The 20,428-nt window shown below is 43.8% G+C and overlaps 1 protein-coding gene across 5 annotated transcripts in view; it reads left to right on the plus strand.

The window, feature by feature from the left end:
- CALD1 (caldesmon 1) overlaps positions 1–17,947 on the plus strand; it is a 253,423-nt gene extending 235,476 nt beyond the window's left edge. For 4 of the 5 annotated variants that reach the window (XM_026652189.2, XM_026652186.2, XM_026652187.2 and 1 more), the window contains 7 exons: positions 6,066–6,109; positions 6,197–6,275; positions 8,142–8,279; positions 10,740–10,835; positions 14,042–14,122; positions 14,488–14,521; positions 16,311–17,947. In XM_026652189.2, coding sequence (XP_026507974.1) covers positions 6,066–6,109; positions 6,197–6,275; positions 8,142–8,279; positions 10,740–10,835; positions 14,042–14,122; positions 14,488–14,521; positions 16,311–16,342 — 504 coding nt within the window. In that variant the 3' untranslated portion in view covers positions 16,343–17,947. The remainder of the gene's footprint in view (positions 1–6,065; positions 6,110–6,196; positions 6,276–8,141; positions 8,280–10,739; positions 10,836–14,041; positions 14,123–14,487; positions 14,522–16,310) is intronic. The other variant, XM_024209149.3, reaches the window with a different exon arrangement.
- The last annotated feature ends 2,481 nt before the right edge of the window (positions 17,948–20,428 follow it).

Below are 20,428 nucleotides of genomic sequence, written 5' to 3' on the forward strand. Positions count from 1 at the left end.
AGCTGACAAATGACATGATAGATTTTTTTTCCTCTCGGTTTGAGAGAGAGTTGAAAGTGTTTAGTGGAGAAATTTTTAATAGAGTTAGATGCAGCTTCTAGTCTTCACAAAGCTTTTCTGGTAAAGCTACATGGAAAAAAAAATCTTTGGTAGACAGCTTAAACTTTCCAAACTTTGTTAAATTTCAAAGACTATATTTAGGGGGAGATAATAGCTGTGGTCTCGGTGGTGGGAGAGGATTGATGACTGTAAAAGCTCACAAGAGCAACTGTGCTAACTTTGCAGGAATTGTTCTTATTTAAAATATATATCAGTGACACTCCCTGAACATACCAATCCTGGCTTCCATGGGCAGCCATATATCTGCTGAATACAGCTGAAATTAGCCTCCTAAACTGTTGGCCTACATCACCTTATTGGCTTCCTAGGCTCCACAATTGAGGTTTGGGTAGGTTTATGTGCATGTTCTGTAGGGTTCACTAGATCACTTTTTGACCAGGATTTTCCTTCACCCTCGTTGCTCTTGCTTTTATTGTGAGCTAAATAATTTCATTTTTTCCACAAAGGAGTGATTTGATTGAGGAGGGGGAGAGGACTTGTTGAACTGGGACCCGATGCACATCAATATGTAAGAAAGAGGCAGGGAAATGGTGTGAAAGGGGTGTGGCATGGTGCCATTTTATGGACGCTGCATTTATCTATCAGGCAAAGGGCTGACTAGAGAGACATAAAGACCAACAGCGTTTAGAGAATCTGAGTAAGACATGCAGTCCAATATCATTTGTTACTTTTTTGTGTAGATTCATATTTATAAAGACTACTCTGATCTAGCGCATACCACAGACAGTCACCCAGTAATACCTGTTTATGATAAACAGTTAAACCAAAGTATATCAGTGAAACCTGGGGTCCCCTGCTTCAAGAACACAACAGGGGCATCAAGGTTGCCATTACTGGCAAATGAAGGGAGCTAGGGGACACCTGAGGAACAGGAACCTGATGTGTAGGTAGGAGCAGAGTTGTGCATGGCCTTTTAGGCAGGAAAACCTAGTTTGAAGTTAATATGGAGGGTGAGGGGAGTCAAGAAAGGGAATTAAAGAGCAGTGTGTTCAGGAGTTCTTAGCAGCTGTGTTTTTAGGAAAATGATCATGACCCTGGGGAAACTGAGATGGGTGTAGAATGGAGTCCCTCCGATGAGAACACATGGGTTGGGTTCTTTTCTGTATGACAGTGAGGTGGAAAAGAGAATGCAGGTAGATTCCTCCTGGGCTCAGAGACAGTGGAGAGGCTGCTTGCTCTTCCTTCTGTTAGGGGTTGCTGTGACTACTTCAGGCCCTGGTGGGCCATCTTCCTCTTCCCCTTGGGGCTCCCTGTGAGGGCACAGGGGTGCACAAAACAAGCTCTGCTGCTCCTGTACAGAACCTTCTGCACTGGGGTCCTTCCCAGTTTAGCTGGCACAAATGGGCTGCAGCATAGGGGTGAACTGTCCTGCATGACGCTTCTTTGTTGTTTTTGTTCCCTTGAAGCCCATTCCTGAGGGGTATTGGGAAGAGCTGTAGAACTGTCCTGCCCCTTCCTAAAGCAAATGAAGAAGGCCAGAAGACTTGGAAAACAGTCTCCTCCGGGCAGTGAACCCCACCCCCACAGTCTGAATCTTCAGTTGGGCAGGAAAACAAAACCAGTTTGGAGCTGAAATGGGAGGAACTCCAGCTCGCAGCTTGGGTGTGGGTGGGAGCAATGACAGAACTGTGGAGTCTTGGAAGTTCTCCAGCTTCTAGCTGAAGATCTCATGTGGGGGATAAGAGGGTTCTGTGGCAGCCAGCTTTCTCTGAAAAGCCACTTTGACTGCAGAGCCAGGATGTGTGACCTTGCAGGACCTGAGACTTTTTTTTTAAAAGACATATCTTTGCCTACCACACTATTGCTTATTTAGGCAATATCTAAGCAACAGAGCTCTGACTAGGAGTTAGATTCCACACAGCTACTGACTTTGAGATGGCCTGCCCATAGATTTATTGGTATTGTAAGATTCAAGTTTAAAGAAAAATATTTTTAAAGAACCTCTCCTCTAAGTTTAATTCCCCCCCCCCATTATTTCCCTCTTGAATATGAGAGGGAGAGCCTGTGGCTTAAACTCATCACTCAAGTAAGTCACCTGAGTTACCCCAAGGGTGCACAGGTGACTTCAGTAGAAAGCAAGATGGGTGCCTACTGGGGCCATGGTGTATGCTAGTGCTCAGAGTCTAAGGGCAGACTCTTTTCTCCAGGGAGCCAGAACCAAAAGTGGAACTGAGTGGCTAGATTCCTGCAGCTGGGTACTGTACATTAGCTAATGCTATATGGGACACAATTTTTCTGACCCTCCCCCCCCTGAACTGTTACACTTTTTAAAGTAACATTTCTATTGTCCTATCACCTGAGGTGGCTTGATAACATTTATTACACAGTTTAAGAGTCTACTAAATGGTTAAGAAGATAATTAAATGCACATAAAACAGACAACCCATTCTTGGGACTATTTAGTTGGCGATCTGTTCCTAATGTTATGTAAATGCATGGGGTCAAATCCAGTATTAACCTATACCTCATACCATCCTATTCATGTCCTGGGGCTGAATGGATGGCAGTGACGGCAGAATTTGTTTCATAGGCCTTAGGTTGCATCTCTAGCCTCATTTAATACATTCAGCAACTTCTTTGCACAACTGATAGAAAAACCCCATAGCCTCCAAGCCTGCTCATACAGGACAGCTTCAAGGTCACACCCTAGAAAAATCCTCATCCAACTCAGTTGAATCATGTATTGCCCTTCATCTGCCTGCACAGCTCCCATTAACTAAGGTCCTGATCCTGCAAAACGCTGCTTTAATTATGTGAGTAGTCCCATGATGACTCGCATCAGTCAAGTTAAGTGGGTGCAAAAGTATCAGATCGGGTCCCCAGTTGCTATATTGTTGGTCTGTTACTAAGGCTGTAGGCCTCTAATACTGACATATGGAGATTATTCTTAAATTTGACTTGCAGGGACTGGCTTGCTTGAGACTGGGTTCTTCCCCATCTGGTAGTTTAGCTGGAGATTAGCGTCTTTGATTTCTTGAAGCCCCTGGTTGCTTTTGTGATGTGTTCTGGGTGGTGTTCCTCTTAACAAAACCAGGGTCAAAGCCATTTAAAAATCCCATACAGGCTTTTGTTTAGTGTTCGGTCTCAGATACAGGAAACGTTAGGAGAGTTTCTGCCATTCAGTTAACAATCTTGTTTTTTCCTATTTATTTTACAGATCTATTTTGTAATTTTGTTTAGTGTACGTGCCTAATATTCCTTCTCGTATGCATATAGCTTGCTTAGTGTGCAGTGGGTTGAGTGGCCTAGTCCTCTGCATGTTGCCACGTTGAGTTTGATCTAAGTACATTGAAAGGTGGGTTTTTTCCTGCATGCAACAGTAATAAAAACTGGGCTCTTGCTGAGCAGTGCTCCAAGACAGATCCTCATGCAGGAGTGAGGAAACCTCATTAACGACCATTTTATTCTTCAGGCTGGAAAGGCCTAATCTGTCCTGGGGGATCCCTGCTAACTCTGCTCCTGTCTCCCTTGCCCTCAGCAGGAGCCTTGCTTGCCTCCCTCTCTTGAGCTGCACTCCCCGGTATCCTATCAAGTGCAGACAGAGCCCCCACGTGTACTGAGTGTACAGTCACTTCCCACCTCTTTGCTACTTCCCCATTGTTCCACCCCTCTCCCCTCTTTGCCAAATTCTTCACTCAGGCTGGTCCAGATGGGGCACAGTTACAGCTGGGAAGCAGGACACACCAAGATTGGAGAACTAGGTAACTGCTTGAAGAGGTGTTCGGGGCTGTGGTGGATAGAATCCACCTTCTCCCCTTAGTGAGCACAGGGAAACTCTAGAAAACAGCCAGTCTAGCTGGGAAAATGCCATTAAAATTGGTCCCTTCCCTGAGAGGTATCTCAGCTAGGGATCCAATGTCATCCGGTTTCTAAGCTAGAAGAGTCTATAAACCACACATTAGCTAGCTACTTTGGACCCTGCTCCTGCAAGCTGTTCTGCTTGTGGTTGCCTGCATACAGGGGACCCACTGATGTTGCTGAGGGAGGGGGCTGTTGTGCAGAGCTTATGAGAAAATAGAGGCCTCAGTCTGCATAGTGTGTGGGTATATATAACCATGTCCTTTAGAAGTGCTATTCAGAGACACTTATCTAGAGCTGAATGCAATGAGAAAATACAGACCTCTTTCAATAACAGAATAGAACCATGTTCAAGATCTGTTCAGACCATATTTCCTTTATAGGAACTAAAAAGTAAGCCCACATGACCTTAGTATTTATAAACATTTATCCTTTCGGCAGTTTCCCATAACCAAAAATATGACTCCAAAATGGGATTCATTGCTGATGGGCAACACTTTAACCTTTTTCTGTGTGTTGTATAATGGTTGGAAAGAGCTGATATGTTTACATTAATATCACAGATCTATCTATTCCATTTTAACCACATTCTTTCCATGGCCATGTCAATTGCCTTACTTTTGGGTCAATACTCCTTTCCAAAGACAGCAGAGGAAAAATCCGAGGAACATGGACAGGCTTCTCCTGGCTGGTGTGTTGCTGCCACTGTGTGGCTGGATAACGAATCATCCATACAGTATGTCTAGTGCCAGAATAAAGCAGATATCTCTCTTCAGGAATTTATTTGCATCTGAGACATGGGCAAGCAATACTTGTCCATCTTTTGAGATCAATTACTGGGAATTGTGGAATTTCCAACTGTTTGAACTTAAGGCATGCTATGGGGTTAGATACTTTTATACTGCTATGAGGAGGGAGGATGCAGGGGAGAACCTAGAACCATTTAAGTGAACGGTCTTAAGTTTGTTGTCATTTCTTCTACTTTGAAGATGCAAGCGCTGCAGTAGTTGCCACTAATGACTTGGAAACAGTACATAGTGATATTGTGGATTTACCAGTAACCCAAATTCTGGGATAACTGACTGTCAGCTATACTTCTGCTTATGCAGTTGCTCCTGTATGGAGCTGCAGAGCTGACTGCAGTGTAGGGCAGGGTCCAGTTGAGTACTGACAGGGAGAAGTAAAAGGAGGTGAAATTGTTGGAGCTGACTCCATTAACTACATCATCTCTGCCAGACCTCCTGCAGCCCAGACTTCAGAGCAGGCCTTGTCTCATGTGACTTCATTAAGCTTTTTGTAGGGGTACAATCCATCTGTCCTGAAATTATCCAGAGTTTAAGATGTCTCCCCCAAGACCTCCATGGTTCACCTGTATCAGAGATAATGTTTGTACTTCATGGTCCAAGAGAGACAGACAAGGCTTTCATCTCAGGGCCAAAAGACCACACATCAAGACCCTTGATCATAGCCTTTAACTTACACTTGATCTTAGCGCTGAGGAGCTGAGAAGCGATACTACACTATTTCCCTGTACAGAGAATAGAAAAGAACTGTAGGATGAAAGACAACATTGCAGTTGGTAAATGTTGACTCAGTGGTGACCGTGCTGTCAGAAGCAAAGTATGCTTTGATCGATAATTTGAGTCCAAAAATCAATGTACTTGTCCTCATTAACATGTATGGGATAGAGTTACACTGCTCAGCTCCAAATCTGGCCTACTCTGATGTGTCTACTCCTGAAAACTTATTAAATTTGCCTCTTTTCCTGCTGCTTTTTGAGGGGTGGGTGAATTTGGCATATAATGTGACTCTAATCTCCCAGCCCCCTTAGTGACCTGTACATCCTCCCTTCCCTTCACCCCTGCTGCATTGGGGACTTACTCTTGTAAATGTATCATCTTGGGAAGCACTGAAGAACATGAAGCAGGTAAATGTATTATCCTGCATAATTCCCCCACACCTGCAAGTTTGTTTCATAATAGGGTTCTAAATGGCAAACTTCTCTGTATGTTGCTGCAGTGATTTGAATTTGAAGGTGATTGTCTTCTGTTGTTTGGAGCTGCGTGTCGCTACAGGCCTTTGAACTTGTATTGGGCTGCAGGCTTTGCAGATAAATAGTTACACCACTTCTATCTTTCTATTTCTAGATAGAAGAACGAGCAGAGTTTTTGAACAAATCCGCTCAGAAGAGGTAAAGCAATAAACTGTAATAGACTAAATCAAAGCAGCAAAGTGTTGGGATTGTAGTAATCACTTCTGTTTTCTCCCCTTCAAACAGTGGTGCTAAACCCACTCACTCTGCAGCAATTGTCTCCAAGATTGACAGCAGACTTGAGCAATACACTAGTGCAATTGAGGTAAGTTATTACCAAATTATATTAACCCAATTGGTGATGGTGGTTGGGGGGCAGGCCTTAATCAGTCCAGGTTTTAGTGTCCAAGAAAAGCAGGGAGCTTCATCGCAGAGCTGCTTCTGATGAGGCTTCAGAACAAAGTGGTTCATACAAGGTTTGAATAAACATTCAGAGGTTTATCTGACTCAAATCTCAGAATTGTGACCTCAGTTGCTACTAAATATTCCGTCTTCTCTCTCACCTTAGTGGCTGTTCACTTGTAGTACTTTCCAGATGAGTCTCAAACGATGCTATTAACCTTTAATGAATTGAGCCTCAGCACCCCTTTGTGTTGGGTACCTACCTGTTTTCCTCATCTAACAGATGGGTTGGTGAGGCAGAGAGGAATGACTTGTCCAAGGTGTCACAGCAGCTCTCTGGTAGGGTCAGGAACAGAACCCACATCTCTGAACTTCCAGCTGTGTAATCTAACCATAAGACTGTGCTTCCCTCTTCATCGCTTGTAGCACGTCCTATTCATTAGGCCGGATTGTGGGCAGCACTACATAGGATGTAGTGAGCCTTGTCACGTGATAATGTTAAATCAGTCTTGCTTCTAATGCTGAGCTTAATGAGGATAAACAAAACGGTAGTTCCTAACTTACTCTCCCTTCTGAGTTTCCACCTAGAACTATATACCCAGTCCTTAGTTCCCTTGTCCACTTGGCTGCTGTTAGTTTTAAAGAATCAGTACATATCTGTGTCTTACAACTCCACTCTGACCCTTTTGTCCTTATGTAAGACACAATCTCTGAGCTCCGAGCATGCAGACTTTGATTCAATGCCAGAACTAGAGGTTCGACTCCTCAGTGTGAATGCGTGAGGGTGGGGCTTTGGCCCCATCCATCTGTAGCAGCTAGCGGAGCTCATCCCATGCAGCAGGGAGATCAGGCTGTGCCATTTCAAAGGGTGTAGCAGTGGCTGTGATCCCAGACACACTGGACCTGCTTGTCAACTAGTGTAAATGGTGTTGCTTCACTGACTTCAATAGAGCTATGTTGGTCTAGACCATCTGAGGATCTGGTCCTTTGTGCCTAGCTTGGACATAAAGCCATTGCTCTACAAGGGAAGGGAAGTATTGCACAGCTCTCCACCAATGTTACCTGTGCTTTCCTGCCACAGTCTGGCCCTTAACTTCTGGTGCTGGACTTTCCTTACAATTAGAGACACAAGGCAACTACTTCAACCTTTACCTGTTTCAACCCTCCACTCCCCCACATCCCTATTCTACAATACTTGTGACTGTTGCCAACAAAGAGGGAATTTTGACTTCCATTTTGGTAACCCTGCAGAAGTCAGACCTTGCAGAAATGCTCGACTGTTGGGCCTTTGTGATAAACCTCAGTTATAGGGTTAACCTGCCAGTACAAGACAGAGCAGGTTGGACACACTGGACAGTATATCAGTCCTTTACAGCTGCCTTCCTCGTTTATTTATGCTGCAGCCAGAAGCAAATCTGCAGAAGGAAGGGGACAAACCATTTCAAAGGGTTACAAGCCAAATAAAACTATGGGTCAGCTGTAAGCACTACTCTCTAAACCTCTATACCATCGGCCAGAGTTTACCACAAACCTGGTAAATCCATGTGTGCAAAATCTGCATGAATGATAGGCCAGATCATGAGGAGTGCTCTGACTTGCACAACTGCACTTCAGACAAGTGAGGTTCTTTGCTAAGAGTCTATCTTTAATTTGCATAATCATCAATGGAACTTCATTCAGTTTTAAAAATACATGTATCCAGTATTCTCCACTGATGCCCCAGAACTCTAAAACACATTCAGCACTGGGGTCTTAGTTCTGAGCACTAACTAGCGTCTGTCTATTGCAGGGCACAAAGACTGCAAAACCTGCTAAACCAGCACCCTCTGACCTTCCAGTCCCAGCTGAGGGTGTTCGTAATATCAAAAGCATGTGGGAGAAAGGGAATGTTTTCTCATCCCCATCTGGGCCAGGGACACCAAATAAGGTACATATTCCTATTTTGCAGGTTTATATAGAAGTACACCAAGGACCTTTCCTTAAATACTTACCTATATGAGTAATCATTACTCCTGTGAGCAGTCTTGCTGAAGTCAGACAGATGTGCTCAGCATCTTGAACTGGATTCTCAAAGACCCAGTTACCCATATAGCCTACAGCAGTGGTCACCAACCGGTAAATCGTGATCGACTGGTCCATCATGGAGCCTCTGATAGTGGATCTCAGTCTGTCACTGAGACTGAGATCCACTGTCAGAGGTGCCACGATCGACCAGTTGATCATGATAGGGTTGCCAACCCTCCTGCAGCCAAACCAGGATATCGACCTTCTGCCCTGTCCCCACGCTGCTCCTGGAAGTGACTGGCCTGTCTGGCAGCGGCTCCAATTGGCCGGGAAGGGTGACTGTGGGGAATGGGAGCTGTGGTGGCAGTGCCTGCAAGCGAGGACAGTGCGCAGAACCACCTGCCACTTCTCTTCTCCCCCCTCCTCCCCCCCCAGGAGCCGCTGCCGGATATGCCGGCCGCTTCTGGGAGCAGCACGGGGATAGGGCAGGCAGGGAGCCTGCCTTAGCCCCGCTCTTCTCCTGCCCGGGAGCCGCCTGAGTTAAGTGGTGCCTGGCCGGAGCCCAAACCCCTCCCACATTCTGGTCCCAGTCCGAGCCCCATCTCGCACCTCCTCCCAGAGCCTGAACCCCAGCCCTGAGCCCCCTCCCACACCCTAACCCAACCCCCAGTCCCCTCCCAGAGTCTGCACCCTGCAGCCCCTTCTGCACCCCAACTCCTGGCCCCAGCCCAGAGCCCCCTCCCGCATCCCAGTCCCCTCCCAGAGTCTGCCCCCTGCATCTCAACCCACTGCCCAAGCCCTGAGCCCCCTCCTGGAGCCAGCACTCCACACCCCTCCTGCACCCCAACCGCCTGAGCCCCGTCCTGCACCCAAACTCCCTCCCAGAGCCCCCATCCTGAGTCCCCTCCTGCACTCTTGCCCCAGGCTCAGCCCAGAGCCCTTCCCACACTCCAAACCCCTCAGCCCCAGCCCGGAGCCCGCAACCTCTCCTGCACCCAAACCCCCTGCCCCAGGCTCAGCCCAGAGCGCCCCCCCCACACACTCCAAACCCCTCAGCCCCAGCCCAGAGCCCGCAACCCCTCCTGCACCCCAACCCCCTGTCCCAGCCCAGTGAAAGTGAGTGAGAGCAAGCGACGGAGAGAGGGGGGATGGAGTGAGCGGGGCAGGGTCTCGGGGAAGGGGTGTGGTCTCAGGGAATGGGTAGGGCAAGAGGCAGGGCAAGGGTGTTTGGGTTTGTGTAATTACTGTTGTTTCTACATTTTCTTTGAAGTAGCTCCTGGGTTGCACTTAAATTCAAAAAGTGATCTGGTGCTTATAAAGGTTGGAGACCACTGGCCTACAGAATAACAGTAAGACTATTACAGTAGGACTAAGTGAAACTTATTGCAATAATAGGGTTAGTTAAGAGAGACTAACTGAAACATCATACTTCTGACCTCTTACACAGCTGTAGCTGGGGGGCTTAATCCATGTACAAGAAAGTTTGGAGTTGTGATGTTTTTATTAGGTCAAATTCTACTAGTAAAGTTACTCAGCTTTTTTTTAAAAGCATCACTGGAATATTTAAGGTTCATATCTTGTTTAAGTTCATAGGCCAACATTTCCTTCTTACAAGTCAATGTGAGTCGAAAGCACTTCTGAAAATCAGGCTGTGTGTGTCTAAATATGAATTTAAGCACTTAACTATATGCGCCCACGTTTGAAAACTTTCGGCCATATATTTTAAGAAATTCTATTAACTGTGGGTGATTTAGGTGTGACTGTCATTGTATTGTATTTCAAAATTCCAGTTTAAAAAAAAAAAAACTGGATGAAATAATTTCCTAGTAATTCTTCTCTTTTGGCTAAAGAACTTATTTTTAGAATTTGGAGTGGGGGCAGAAGCAGCACTGGATGCTCAGGGATCGATGAAAGCTTTATGAATGCTATCCGGGGGCAGGAGCGGCACCAGGGTTTTTGCCGCCCTAGGCAGCAGCGCTCCTCCTCAGAGCATTCGGCGGCGGGGGTCCTTCCGCTCCTCGTCTTGGGGGCGCTTCGGCGGCGGGTCCCGGAGCGAGTGAAGGACCCGCTGCCGAAGCGCCCCGAAGACGCGGAGTGGAAGAACCCCCGCCGCCGAATTGCCGCCGAGGACGGCAAAATGCCACCCCCCAAATCCTGCCGCCCTAGGCGACCGCTTAGGGTCGACTAGTGGAAGCACCGGCCCTGCCAGGGGGTCAGTCACATGATTATTCTGTTTGCCAGCTGAAGGCTGTATGTCAACCAGACATAGTCTCTAAGGGAAATTCTTATTAACCATGGGTTTTGCTGTTTTTAAGCCCCAAATCATAGAGCCCTTAGGCACAAGTACTCTAAAAAAGCTGATTTGAAAATGACTGCTTTGCAGGAAACAGCTGGACTGAAGGTTGGTGTGTCCAGTCGTATCAACGAATGGTTAACTAAGACCCCAGACACCAACAAATCACCTGCTCCGAAACCTTCTGTAAGTAAAACTGCAGTAACTGGCTTCTGAATGATGAGTTTGCATTTATGTTAGTGGGAGAGAGATAGGAAGTAAATATGGTAGGCCAGGAAGTAGATGGCTCCTTGGAAGTGATGGTGGTGCATTCTCTTTCCTCGGAGGCTTGACCTGATAGAAGCACTAAAGTTAAGAATTTATGGATGACGATGGTATCAGAACAGCTCTCACCATCAAGCTGGTGCGTCCTTGGAAACTGCATGGATGGATGCTCTAGAAAAATTGTGAGGGGTCATATTACAGAGGAGAATGTTAACTTGGCGCTTCAGGTGTTGCACCATGAATCTGTAAATAAACAGTCATGACCTGTTGATGAAATATTTGATGGTTTGCCTCCAAGAGGAACTGGCAAGCTATTGAAATGCCCAAACTGTCAGTGTCCTAAAGATGCCTTGGTGTAAATGAGACTCAGATCCTAAAGTGGTAAATATACAAGTAGCACATCAGGCTGTTATGTTTAAGCTGCACCCGTGTTGTTTGACTAGATGCTGCCAGACCATATAGCTTTCAACTAATCTAGAGGAGAGGAGCAGCAGAGCTGTGGAAAGCTTTCATGTCCCTCCATCTGCCCCCTTGCCCCCCGCCCCCCAAATCAATGAAAGCTGCAAGTGTCTCCTTCTTGTTGCCATAGTAATCCCTAATGTAGCAACTCCAGGAGCAGCTACTACATGGCTACAGACCACTATCCCAAGTGTCTTTATTGCTTACCTCTCCTGTAAGAAGCACCTGGTCCAGACCACTGATGGCTGCCTTCACTCTAAGCTTCACATAACTTTCTACTCAGTTCGGAACAAGGGCACCAAGCTACAAATGAAGGAAGAAGAAAAAACAAGTCCTTCAGCCACAGCCAAGTGGGGCAGGGGAAACAAGATAAGAGGGGTTTCTGGGAGGAAAGAACAGAAATAGATAATTCCAGTCCCTTTTCCTTCCCTGCATTGGGAGATAATGACATGTATTGTAAGGCATGGCAGGGCTAAGGTCTCCATTGGATCATATTCAATGATTCATCTTATTTTGGTACTTTATAAAAAGAGTCTGTTATGCACATTGTGTAGTATGTTCAGTACAAGTCCAGTTGCTTTCCACATCACTGCTAGCATAGCATGTGCTTCTGATTTACACCCCTGTTGCCTTCAGTAGGGTTGCTTGGAGTTGAGTGGTTGCCCTTAAAAACTCAGTATTTGCTAATGTTTACATGGTAACTGAGTTTAGCAGTGTCTGAATAGAAAATAATGGTGGTAGCTATTTAAGGTGACCATGGTAAATTGGCATAGAATCTGGTTCTTGTTTTTTGGGTTTTGTTTCTTTTCTCTAAGCTGGGCATTAATGAACAATGCAGAACTAACCACTCCTTTCCTCAACCATATCTTTCTCTCTCAGCGGACTGCTCTTTTCTTTCAATATCTCTGTTTGCGTGGACTTCTCTAGATGCCTTCCTTCTATCCTTTTCGGATTGGGGGGGTCTCTTTGCTAAACTGGTCAGGTAAATCATTTCAAAATTCACTTTAAGGTATGATATGAATGTAAACCTAAATCTCTTAATGCTATTAGGATAAGCCAAGGCGAAATCAAGACGGTCTCAATTCCCAAACCATCTTTTTCTCTCCCTCTTGCACACCAGGATCTGGCTGTCTTTATTTCACCTCCTTAAATACCCTCCAAAATGAAGTTGAGGACTAGGCATGTGGTCAGTCCTCTGGAGACGTGTGCCATCAGTATTTTTGCACTGGTCTTTTGGAGACTGAAATATGCTCAGCTGTGATCATAGCCACTTGCTATGTTCTTCTTGCTTGGGCACAAGTTTTAATGCATCCAACACTGTGCCAAACGACACCGCAGAGAAGTCAGACTATAAACTGCTTGCTGCTGTTTAATACCTGGGAGCTCTTCCTTCCTATTGCAGAAATCCTTGTGCACAGCAAGCATGTCTGCATTGGGGGTGGCAAGAAGGATGCTGGGAACAACGTAGAACTTACACCTTTCATGAGGTGCTGAAGGTTTATTTTTCCCTGGTGGGTGTTTCTCTCACTTCCTATTATCCTGGCACTTCAACTCCATGCTATGGATTTAAAGGTTGTAGTTAGAATTCAAATGGACATAAAGAATGGTTTATGGCTAAGTCTTGGATCGCAAAATATTTACTTGAGAATACAAAGGAGGAGCTGCTCTTCTGTTTGTGCACAGTGTCCTCTCCATTACTGGGTGAGACTACATAGTTTGTTTACGTTTAAAAAAACACCTCATTTTGTCTATACAGAATTATCTATACATTGGCTAGACTATATGTCCCATGATGCACTACATCTTGGGAGATGTGGGCCAGCCAAGGAGCTCATACCATGGGAGAGTATGGGGGGCATGAAACGTCCAAATTACAACTCCCATGAAGTACTGAGGCATCTTGGGCAGATTTATTGTAATGTTGAGCTTCTTCTAAATGGTAAAATGCACAGAACCAAAACAATCAACTGCAATATTTCAATTCAGCTCAAACCTACCTGAGTCTTAATATTTCCCCCACAACAGAAAACTCTAACTTTTTTCACCAAAATTGAAATTTTCCAAGGGAAAAAATTTCACATACCAACCTTTACTCTGTCCCTTTGTGTGAATATATTACAATAAGATCCATCTTAGCAGAACTGTAGATTGACTTAGGTAGAATTTTGTATTACAGGGATACGTATATTGGATGATCATGTAAAGTGTCGTGTATCTTGTTACTTGATGAAAAATGCTGTGTGCTCAAGTTACTTCCCCTGTACTTGCTGTGTAAAAAGAAAAAATTACATATTGGGGCTGGGCAGTGACCTCTGTTTTTTAAGGTGTCACAGGAGATCAACTACTAGCTTATAACTGCTGGGTAACCCGTCCTCTGATTTGGAGGTGAAAAATACGTATTTGCTTTTTACCACTTTCCATTTTCTTCTACCTTGTACAGTATTTAACATAGAAGTAAAAAGCATATAAATAACTTATGAGTAAAGATACTGCAGGTCAAGTTCTGCTTTCAGTTATTGTACATCTGTGAAAACACATGAATGGGGCTTACACAGGCATAATGTGTGGGTATTTCTGTGGGAAGTTACAATACAGCCTTTACTCCACTTAAATAAAACAAATCTGAACTAGGTTTTTATTTTTCTATTCTTTGAAAACTCAAAAAATAGGATTTAAGACCAGGAGATGTATCCAACAAACGTAATCTCTGGGAGAAGCAGTCAAATGAAAAGGCAACCTCTCCTTCTAAGGTAATACTTCTATCCATTGTAGAGAGAACAAAGACACTGAGTGAGACTTTCAGAAGGCAAAGTGTCTAACTCTGACTAGCATTCAGTAGGAGTTGGGCATCTAATTGCCCTTTGTGCCTTTTGAAAGTCTCCCCCTTTTGTGTCTAGTATGAGAGAAAATTCATCCATTAATGTTCAGTGGGCTGAAAAAGGCCTATGTACCACATAGTTCTTCAAAATAGGAACTAAGAAGTATGTGGTGCATAGACCTTGTATTGGCCCTTTCCACAGAGATGAATTTCTTTCCACTCTAATGTGGTTTTCCTACATACACCTTTCTTTAATGATAAATTTATTATGGATTTTTTTTTTTTTTTGCACTGCAGGTAACAGCTATGGGGAAAAAGTCAGAGACTAATGGTAAGTGTTGTGAGTAATTTGTACAGTATATTAAATGGAAGCTTTTGCACATTTCATACAGATGCACCTAGCTTTTAAAATGATGCCATTAATGGCGGCACACAAAAAATCCCTTTTGAAAGGGAAAGGAAGAATTAATTGCCCCAGATCATAATTTGACAAATATTTTTGGGTAATGAGCACAAATCTTCCTTTTGGGATGGCCGTTCTCTAGCCCTATTTGCAAAGCATTGTGTGAATAACACATCTAGTGTGTTTGCTGTAGCTGCAGAGATCCATTTGAACTGTTTGAGGCCCCAAGACTAAGACTGTCATTTTACTAACACTCCCAGGTGTCAAACATCTGGGAATAGTCCTTTCAAGGTCTACAAATGGTTTTAATCAAAACTAGTTTTAAAAAACAAACGCTGAGTGAGGCTAGTGTTGCAATGTTATTCCACTGGGAATGGAAACCCTGAGGACTGATGAAAACAAATCCATAGGATGACTTTGAACAGTACCATCAGCCACGGGGAAGTCTCATGACAAATGAACATGCAGTCACTTGTTGACTCTTAAATCTTGATCTCATGAGTTGCTGAGTGCCCTCCATGCCCCAGACCTGAATTGGAGTGGAGTTCAAATGCTCTGAGCATCAGGCCGTCTCTTGCTGCAGTAGTGCCTGCCTACCTTATCACAGCATAAACTATGTTTGGTATTTCCATTTTGACCCTATTTGAGTCACAAGTTTGAAATACATTGTCTGAGAGCTATGCTGTGGCTGTGCTGAAGGGAACTAGCAAAACCTCTGCTAGCTCTTCTGTACAGGCGATACTTGTATTCCAAAGCTCTCCAAGGAAAACCAGGTGGAGGAAATGAGCCTGTGTGGAAGAGGAGTGGGGGAAGAAGAGCTCTATTAAATAATTAAAATTGATCAGAAGCCCATTCAATAGGAGTCCCTTAAATCTGTGATCCGTATTGGTCACAAAACAGTCGGTCTGTGAAAACAGACTTAAATGGGGGGGAAAACCATGTCCAGTATTAGAAATCCGTCTTAAAATAACACCTGCAATGTTTGCAAAGCTCTGGAAGATGAAATGCATTATATACAAACTAACCTTCATATCACTCATATTAGGTGGGTCTTATTCTTATTTTACAGTGAAATTAAGATGGGGCTTTTCACAATTGCTTAGTGTTGGCCTCTCTCTACTCCCATGGAAATCAATGGCAATTTTACCATTGACTTCCCTGGTAGCAGAGCTAGGCCAGTACTGAGCAGCTTGGGCAATACCAAACTAAATGGCTTATCTAAAGTCATGTGTGGCGAGATGGTCAATATAAAGAACAGGGATGGAACTCCTGAGTGCCAGTCTCCCCGTCCTCTGATTTAGTAGGCCATGCTTTCATCACTTGTAGAATCATTTCCTCGTTCCTGGGGATTGGAATACAGTGGTTGAACAGAAGTGCTGAGGCAACCTGTCTAGGAACAGGAGCTGCAGACAAATGATTCAGGAAATGCTGTATGAGGAACATGCTGTATAATACTCCTTGGAAGGGTCAATATGCTCCCTGCACCTGCTCCAGAGGCGAGCAAGTATCTGAATGAGATCCTACCCATCCACCCTTGGGGCCATGGAGCACCTCTGTGGGCTCTAGCTGGCCACGCAGTCTAGTAGTAGGTGTGTGTTGTCTTGCTCCTTAGCAGGTGCTCTGAGGTGAAGGGGTTTGAGCCAATTCAGAACAGCCTCCTCTATATTGCTAGAGATGCATCCGATTTCAAGCAATCTTTAATCATTCTCTCTTTCAGCAGGTTTGAGACAATTTGAGAAAGAACCATAGGAGGCTACTAAAGATGCTGGACCAACTCATTTTGAAAAAGTGCTAAATTGTCCTTTTTATATTTATGTTTATTTACCAAAATGTCTTTTTGCATTATCCCAGTTAAAACCATGTATATTAGCACTGTATTTAATAATCAGTCTAGATATTCATCATAATAGTACTGCCTTTGCACAAGAGCCTTTATTCCTAAAGAAACCCATGCTGTGAAATACTCTCCTACTGATAGTCATGACTATGTGTCTGAACAGTGATTTCAACTGGCATAAGAGGTCAACCCCCAAATGCATGCAAAGTTGAATTACTTCAGAAAAGTGTGCAGTAAACCCATAAAAACAGTGGTTACTTTTGGAATACAGAAGTCTTTTTCTGCACTTTAGACTAAGGCATGGAAAAAAATCTTTAGTTGACAATGTAATATTTTCTGTAAGTTGCCCATGTCATAAATACTGCATCAATAACTTGTTTAAATTTATTGTTTTATACTTTTAAGTATCAATTTTTTCATTCTAGTTTAAGTTAATACCTTAATTTGGATGATTGTTAGCTGACAGCGGTACTGATACTCTATTTTTGTTAGTGATTAGTAATTGATTGCAATATATACACATAGCTTTACAAAGTTTAGCTTTAAGGCACTACTAATGGTAGAATGCTTTAATACATGCTAGAGTATTATATTTAGTAATGAATGCACATAATTAGCCGGTATCACAGCTTTTTAAAAAGTCACACACTTTTCCTATAGTAAGATTTCATAATTTTGCCATTAGAGGTATGGCAAGATGAGTATTAAATTTTTTTAAAATGTAAGATGCCCAGTAATGGGTAATTAAAAAGAAAACTATAGTTTTAAAGAGGGGAAAATAAGGGTATAGAGGATCAAAAGTAGGTCACTTGTATAAAACATCGTAGTTTAATTTATGTAAAACTACCATCATTAAAAATTTAACACAGTTGGAGCTTAAATGACTGTACACTAAATCTTGCCATTCATCAGTGCCGTATATTAAGTCCACCTAACTACTCAAAGTGAAGTAAGCCTCTAATTATGGTGTTTAACTATCTCCCAAAGCTCTTATTTACAGATGTGGTGTTTGATTTGTATATAGTAAACACAATGCTATAAGTCAGCTTGGTTTGAATTTACATGCCATAAGGTTTAGCATTTACATCCTACAGTATATGGGTGGAATAAACTAGTTAACTGAAGTAGCCCTAAAATGCTTAACAGCTTTCTGCATTGGAACTACAGAGAACTCCTCCTTCATCACTACTTTTATTTGTAGCATGTTTTTTGTAGCAGCTGACCTTTTTTTTTTTAATTAGAGGGGAGAACATAATATTTCAATCCAAAGATGATCTCCCCTGCTTAGCTGAAACATCTTGTTTACATATTGAGATGCACTTGGCTATCTGTAGGGGGCAAAACTGTGCGAACAATGGCTGGCATTGTTTCTGAATTGTCATGTTTTTTGTCTTGGGTTTTTGTAAACACTTTTCTCTGAATCTTTCAAATACATTTGATAGCTGCAATAAAAATGACTTGTTCAAACAATATACTCTGAAACTGCACCAATAATAAATGGAATATTTCCATCAACAGTCCCTGTTTGTGTAATAATTTAGAATACATCATTTGTAAGTGGGACAGTGGTGTTTTGGCATACCGCTAATGCATTGCAAAAATGCAGCAGGGTGAAGCTCACAAATGTATCGGATGTGTACATATATAGTAGACTGACAATCTTCTAAACCTGTGATGTAAAAGGTCACTGGTTTCAGTTTGGATATTGCTGAATGAATCTCTTAGCAAAAACATCTGAAATGGAAAACTTATGATAGAAAATAGCTGTGTTCTACTCCACTTCATAGATTCTAGGACTGGAAGGGACTTCAAGAGGTCATCAAGTCCAGTCCTTGCCCTCATGGCAGGACCAAATACTGTCTAGACCATCCCTGATAGACATTTATCTAACCTACTCTTAAATATCTCCAGAGATGGAGATTCCACAACCTCCCTAGGCAATTTATTCCAGTGTTTAACCACCCTGACTGTTAGGAACTTTTTCCTAATGTCCAACCTAGACCTCCCTTGCTGCAGTTTAAGCCCATTGCTGCTGCTTCTATCCTTAGAGGCTAAGGTGAACAAATTTTCTCCCTCCTCCTCCTGACACCCTTTTAAATACCTGAAAACTATCATCATGTCTCCTCTGTCCTCTTTTCCAAACTAAACAAACCCAATTCTTTCAGCCTTCCTTCATAGGTCATGTTCAAGACCTTTAATCATTCTTGTTGCTCTTCTCTGGACCCTCTCCAATTTCTCCGTCTTTCTTGAAAGGTGGTGCCCAGAACTGGACACAATACTCCAGCTGAGGCCTAACCAGCACAGAGGAGAGCAGAAGAATGACTTCTTGTGTCTTGCTCACAACACACCTGTTAATACATCCCAGAATCATGTTTGCTTTTTTCCCCAATAAGTATTGATTTAGTTGTGCAGTTCCTTTCTATCTTGCTTTGAAAAGCATTTTGTATATGAAACAAGCTGTTCCTGCCCCAAACATTGGGATCATGTCTGTATGTGTAGATGATCCTTCTGAAGCCTAATGGGGCCCTTGCTACAGTAGATGAAGAATCAGTAAACTACAGAATTTTTTCCTCTGTGACCTCAAGGTGCTCTCACACCTAATTTGATAAGCTCATAGCACAAACTCCAAATTCTAAGCAGGATCAAAAGAATGAGGTCCCCCACTCTAGGGGGAATTTAGAGCAGGCACTCTGTCTTGAGAGTCACTGAAAAAAGTGCTCTAACATGGTAACCAGAACACCTCACCTGTAAAGTAATAGTTCCTTCTTCATGGTCATGCTTTTACGGAGGAGGAGTGTGCTAGTCAGATTACATTAACCCCACCCATAGGTTAATTGGGCAATTAATCTTATGTGGGAAAGTCATTTACCTCCATTCCTCCAAAAAGAAGCTAAAGGTATAGTTTGTGTATGTGAGATGACTATCAATGGCTAAATGTAGGGGAGGAGGTAAGTGAGCCCAGACAGACTGAAAAGCACTCTCCAATCCTTCAGGATGAAAATGATACTGTCATTTTAACTGGTGGTGCTGCTTACTCAGATTTTTGAATAGGAGGCTGGTGTCCTGTATAGAAAAATTTTCCATGTGGAGTGCAGTAAGAGCTTGGGACAGATTTTGATCCCAGTTATGGTTGTGCAAGGAGAGCTTGTAGTAGTACAACCAGTCTCTTGCAATATGGGGTACTAGGTAACAAGTGACCCATAGTTGGAAAGGCACTAGAACAGGGGCAGGCAAACTTTTTGGCCTGAGGGCTTCATTGGGTTTTGGAAATTGTATGGAGGGCTGGTTAGGGGAGGCTGTGCCTCCCCAAACAGCCAGGCATGGCCTGGCCCCTACCCCTGTCCCCCCTTGCTTCTCAGCCCCTGAAAGCCCCCCTGGGACTCCTGCCCCATCCAACCCCCCCACCATTCCCTGATGGTCCCCCTGCCCCATCCACCCCCACACTCCCTGTCCCCTGACTGCCCCCTGCCACCCAATCCAACTCCCCCCAGGACTTCCCATTCCCCACCCTCTGACCACCCTGCCCACCCAACCACCACCCCAAACTCCCCTGCTTTCTATCCAACCCCCCCTGGAGCACTGGTGGAGGGGGATGTATGTTTGCCCTAGACCCATAACATTCTCCACACTCAGGATAGCTTTGTACTTATTCACGTTGAAGGTGCAGGGTTCAAAACATGACTTGGTGAGGATAAGGAGGGGGAAGGGGATTTTTTCCTCTACAACTGTAACAAAAATAATCTAGGCAACTTCTCAATTTCTTGCACAAGCAAGCTCTAACACTTTTACTTGTGTAATATTACTTGGAAGAAATGATTTAACACTAACAGACCCCAGTCATGGGAGGGGGGGGGGCAGGATCAAACCTCAGGAGCTTAGTACATGAGCCTCTACTGCAGGAGCTAAAAGCCAACTGCCTGTTAGCTAAGGCTGTAGAGCAGACTCATTAATCTCCAAGTGGTTTTAGTGCCACTAGCTGGGACAGGCCACCACATCCA

The sequence above is a fragment of the Terrapene carolina genome, unplaced genomic scaffold (genome assembly GCF_002925995.2).
Source record: "Terrapene carolina triunguis isolate 2854851 unplaced genomic scaffold, T_m_triunguis-2.0 Scaffold112, whole genome shotgun sequence".
Classification (NCBI taxonomy): domain Eukaryota; kingdom Metazoa; phylum Chordata; order Testudines; family Emydidae; genus Terrapene; species Terrapene triunguis.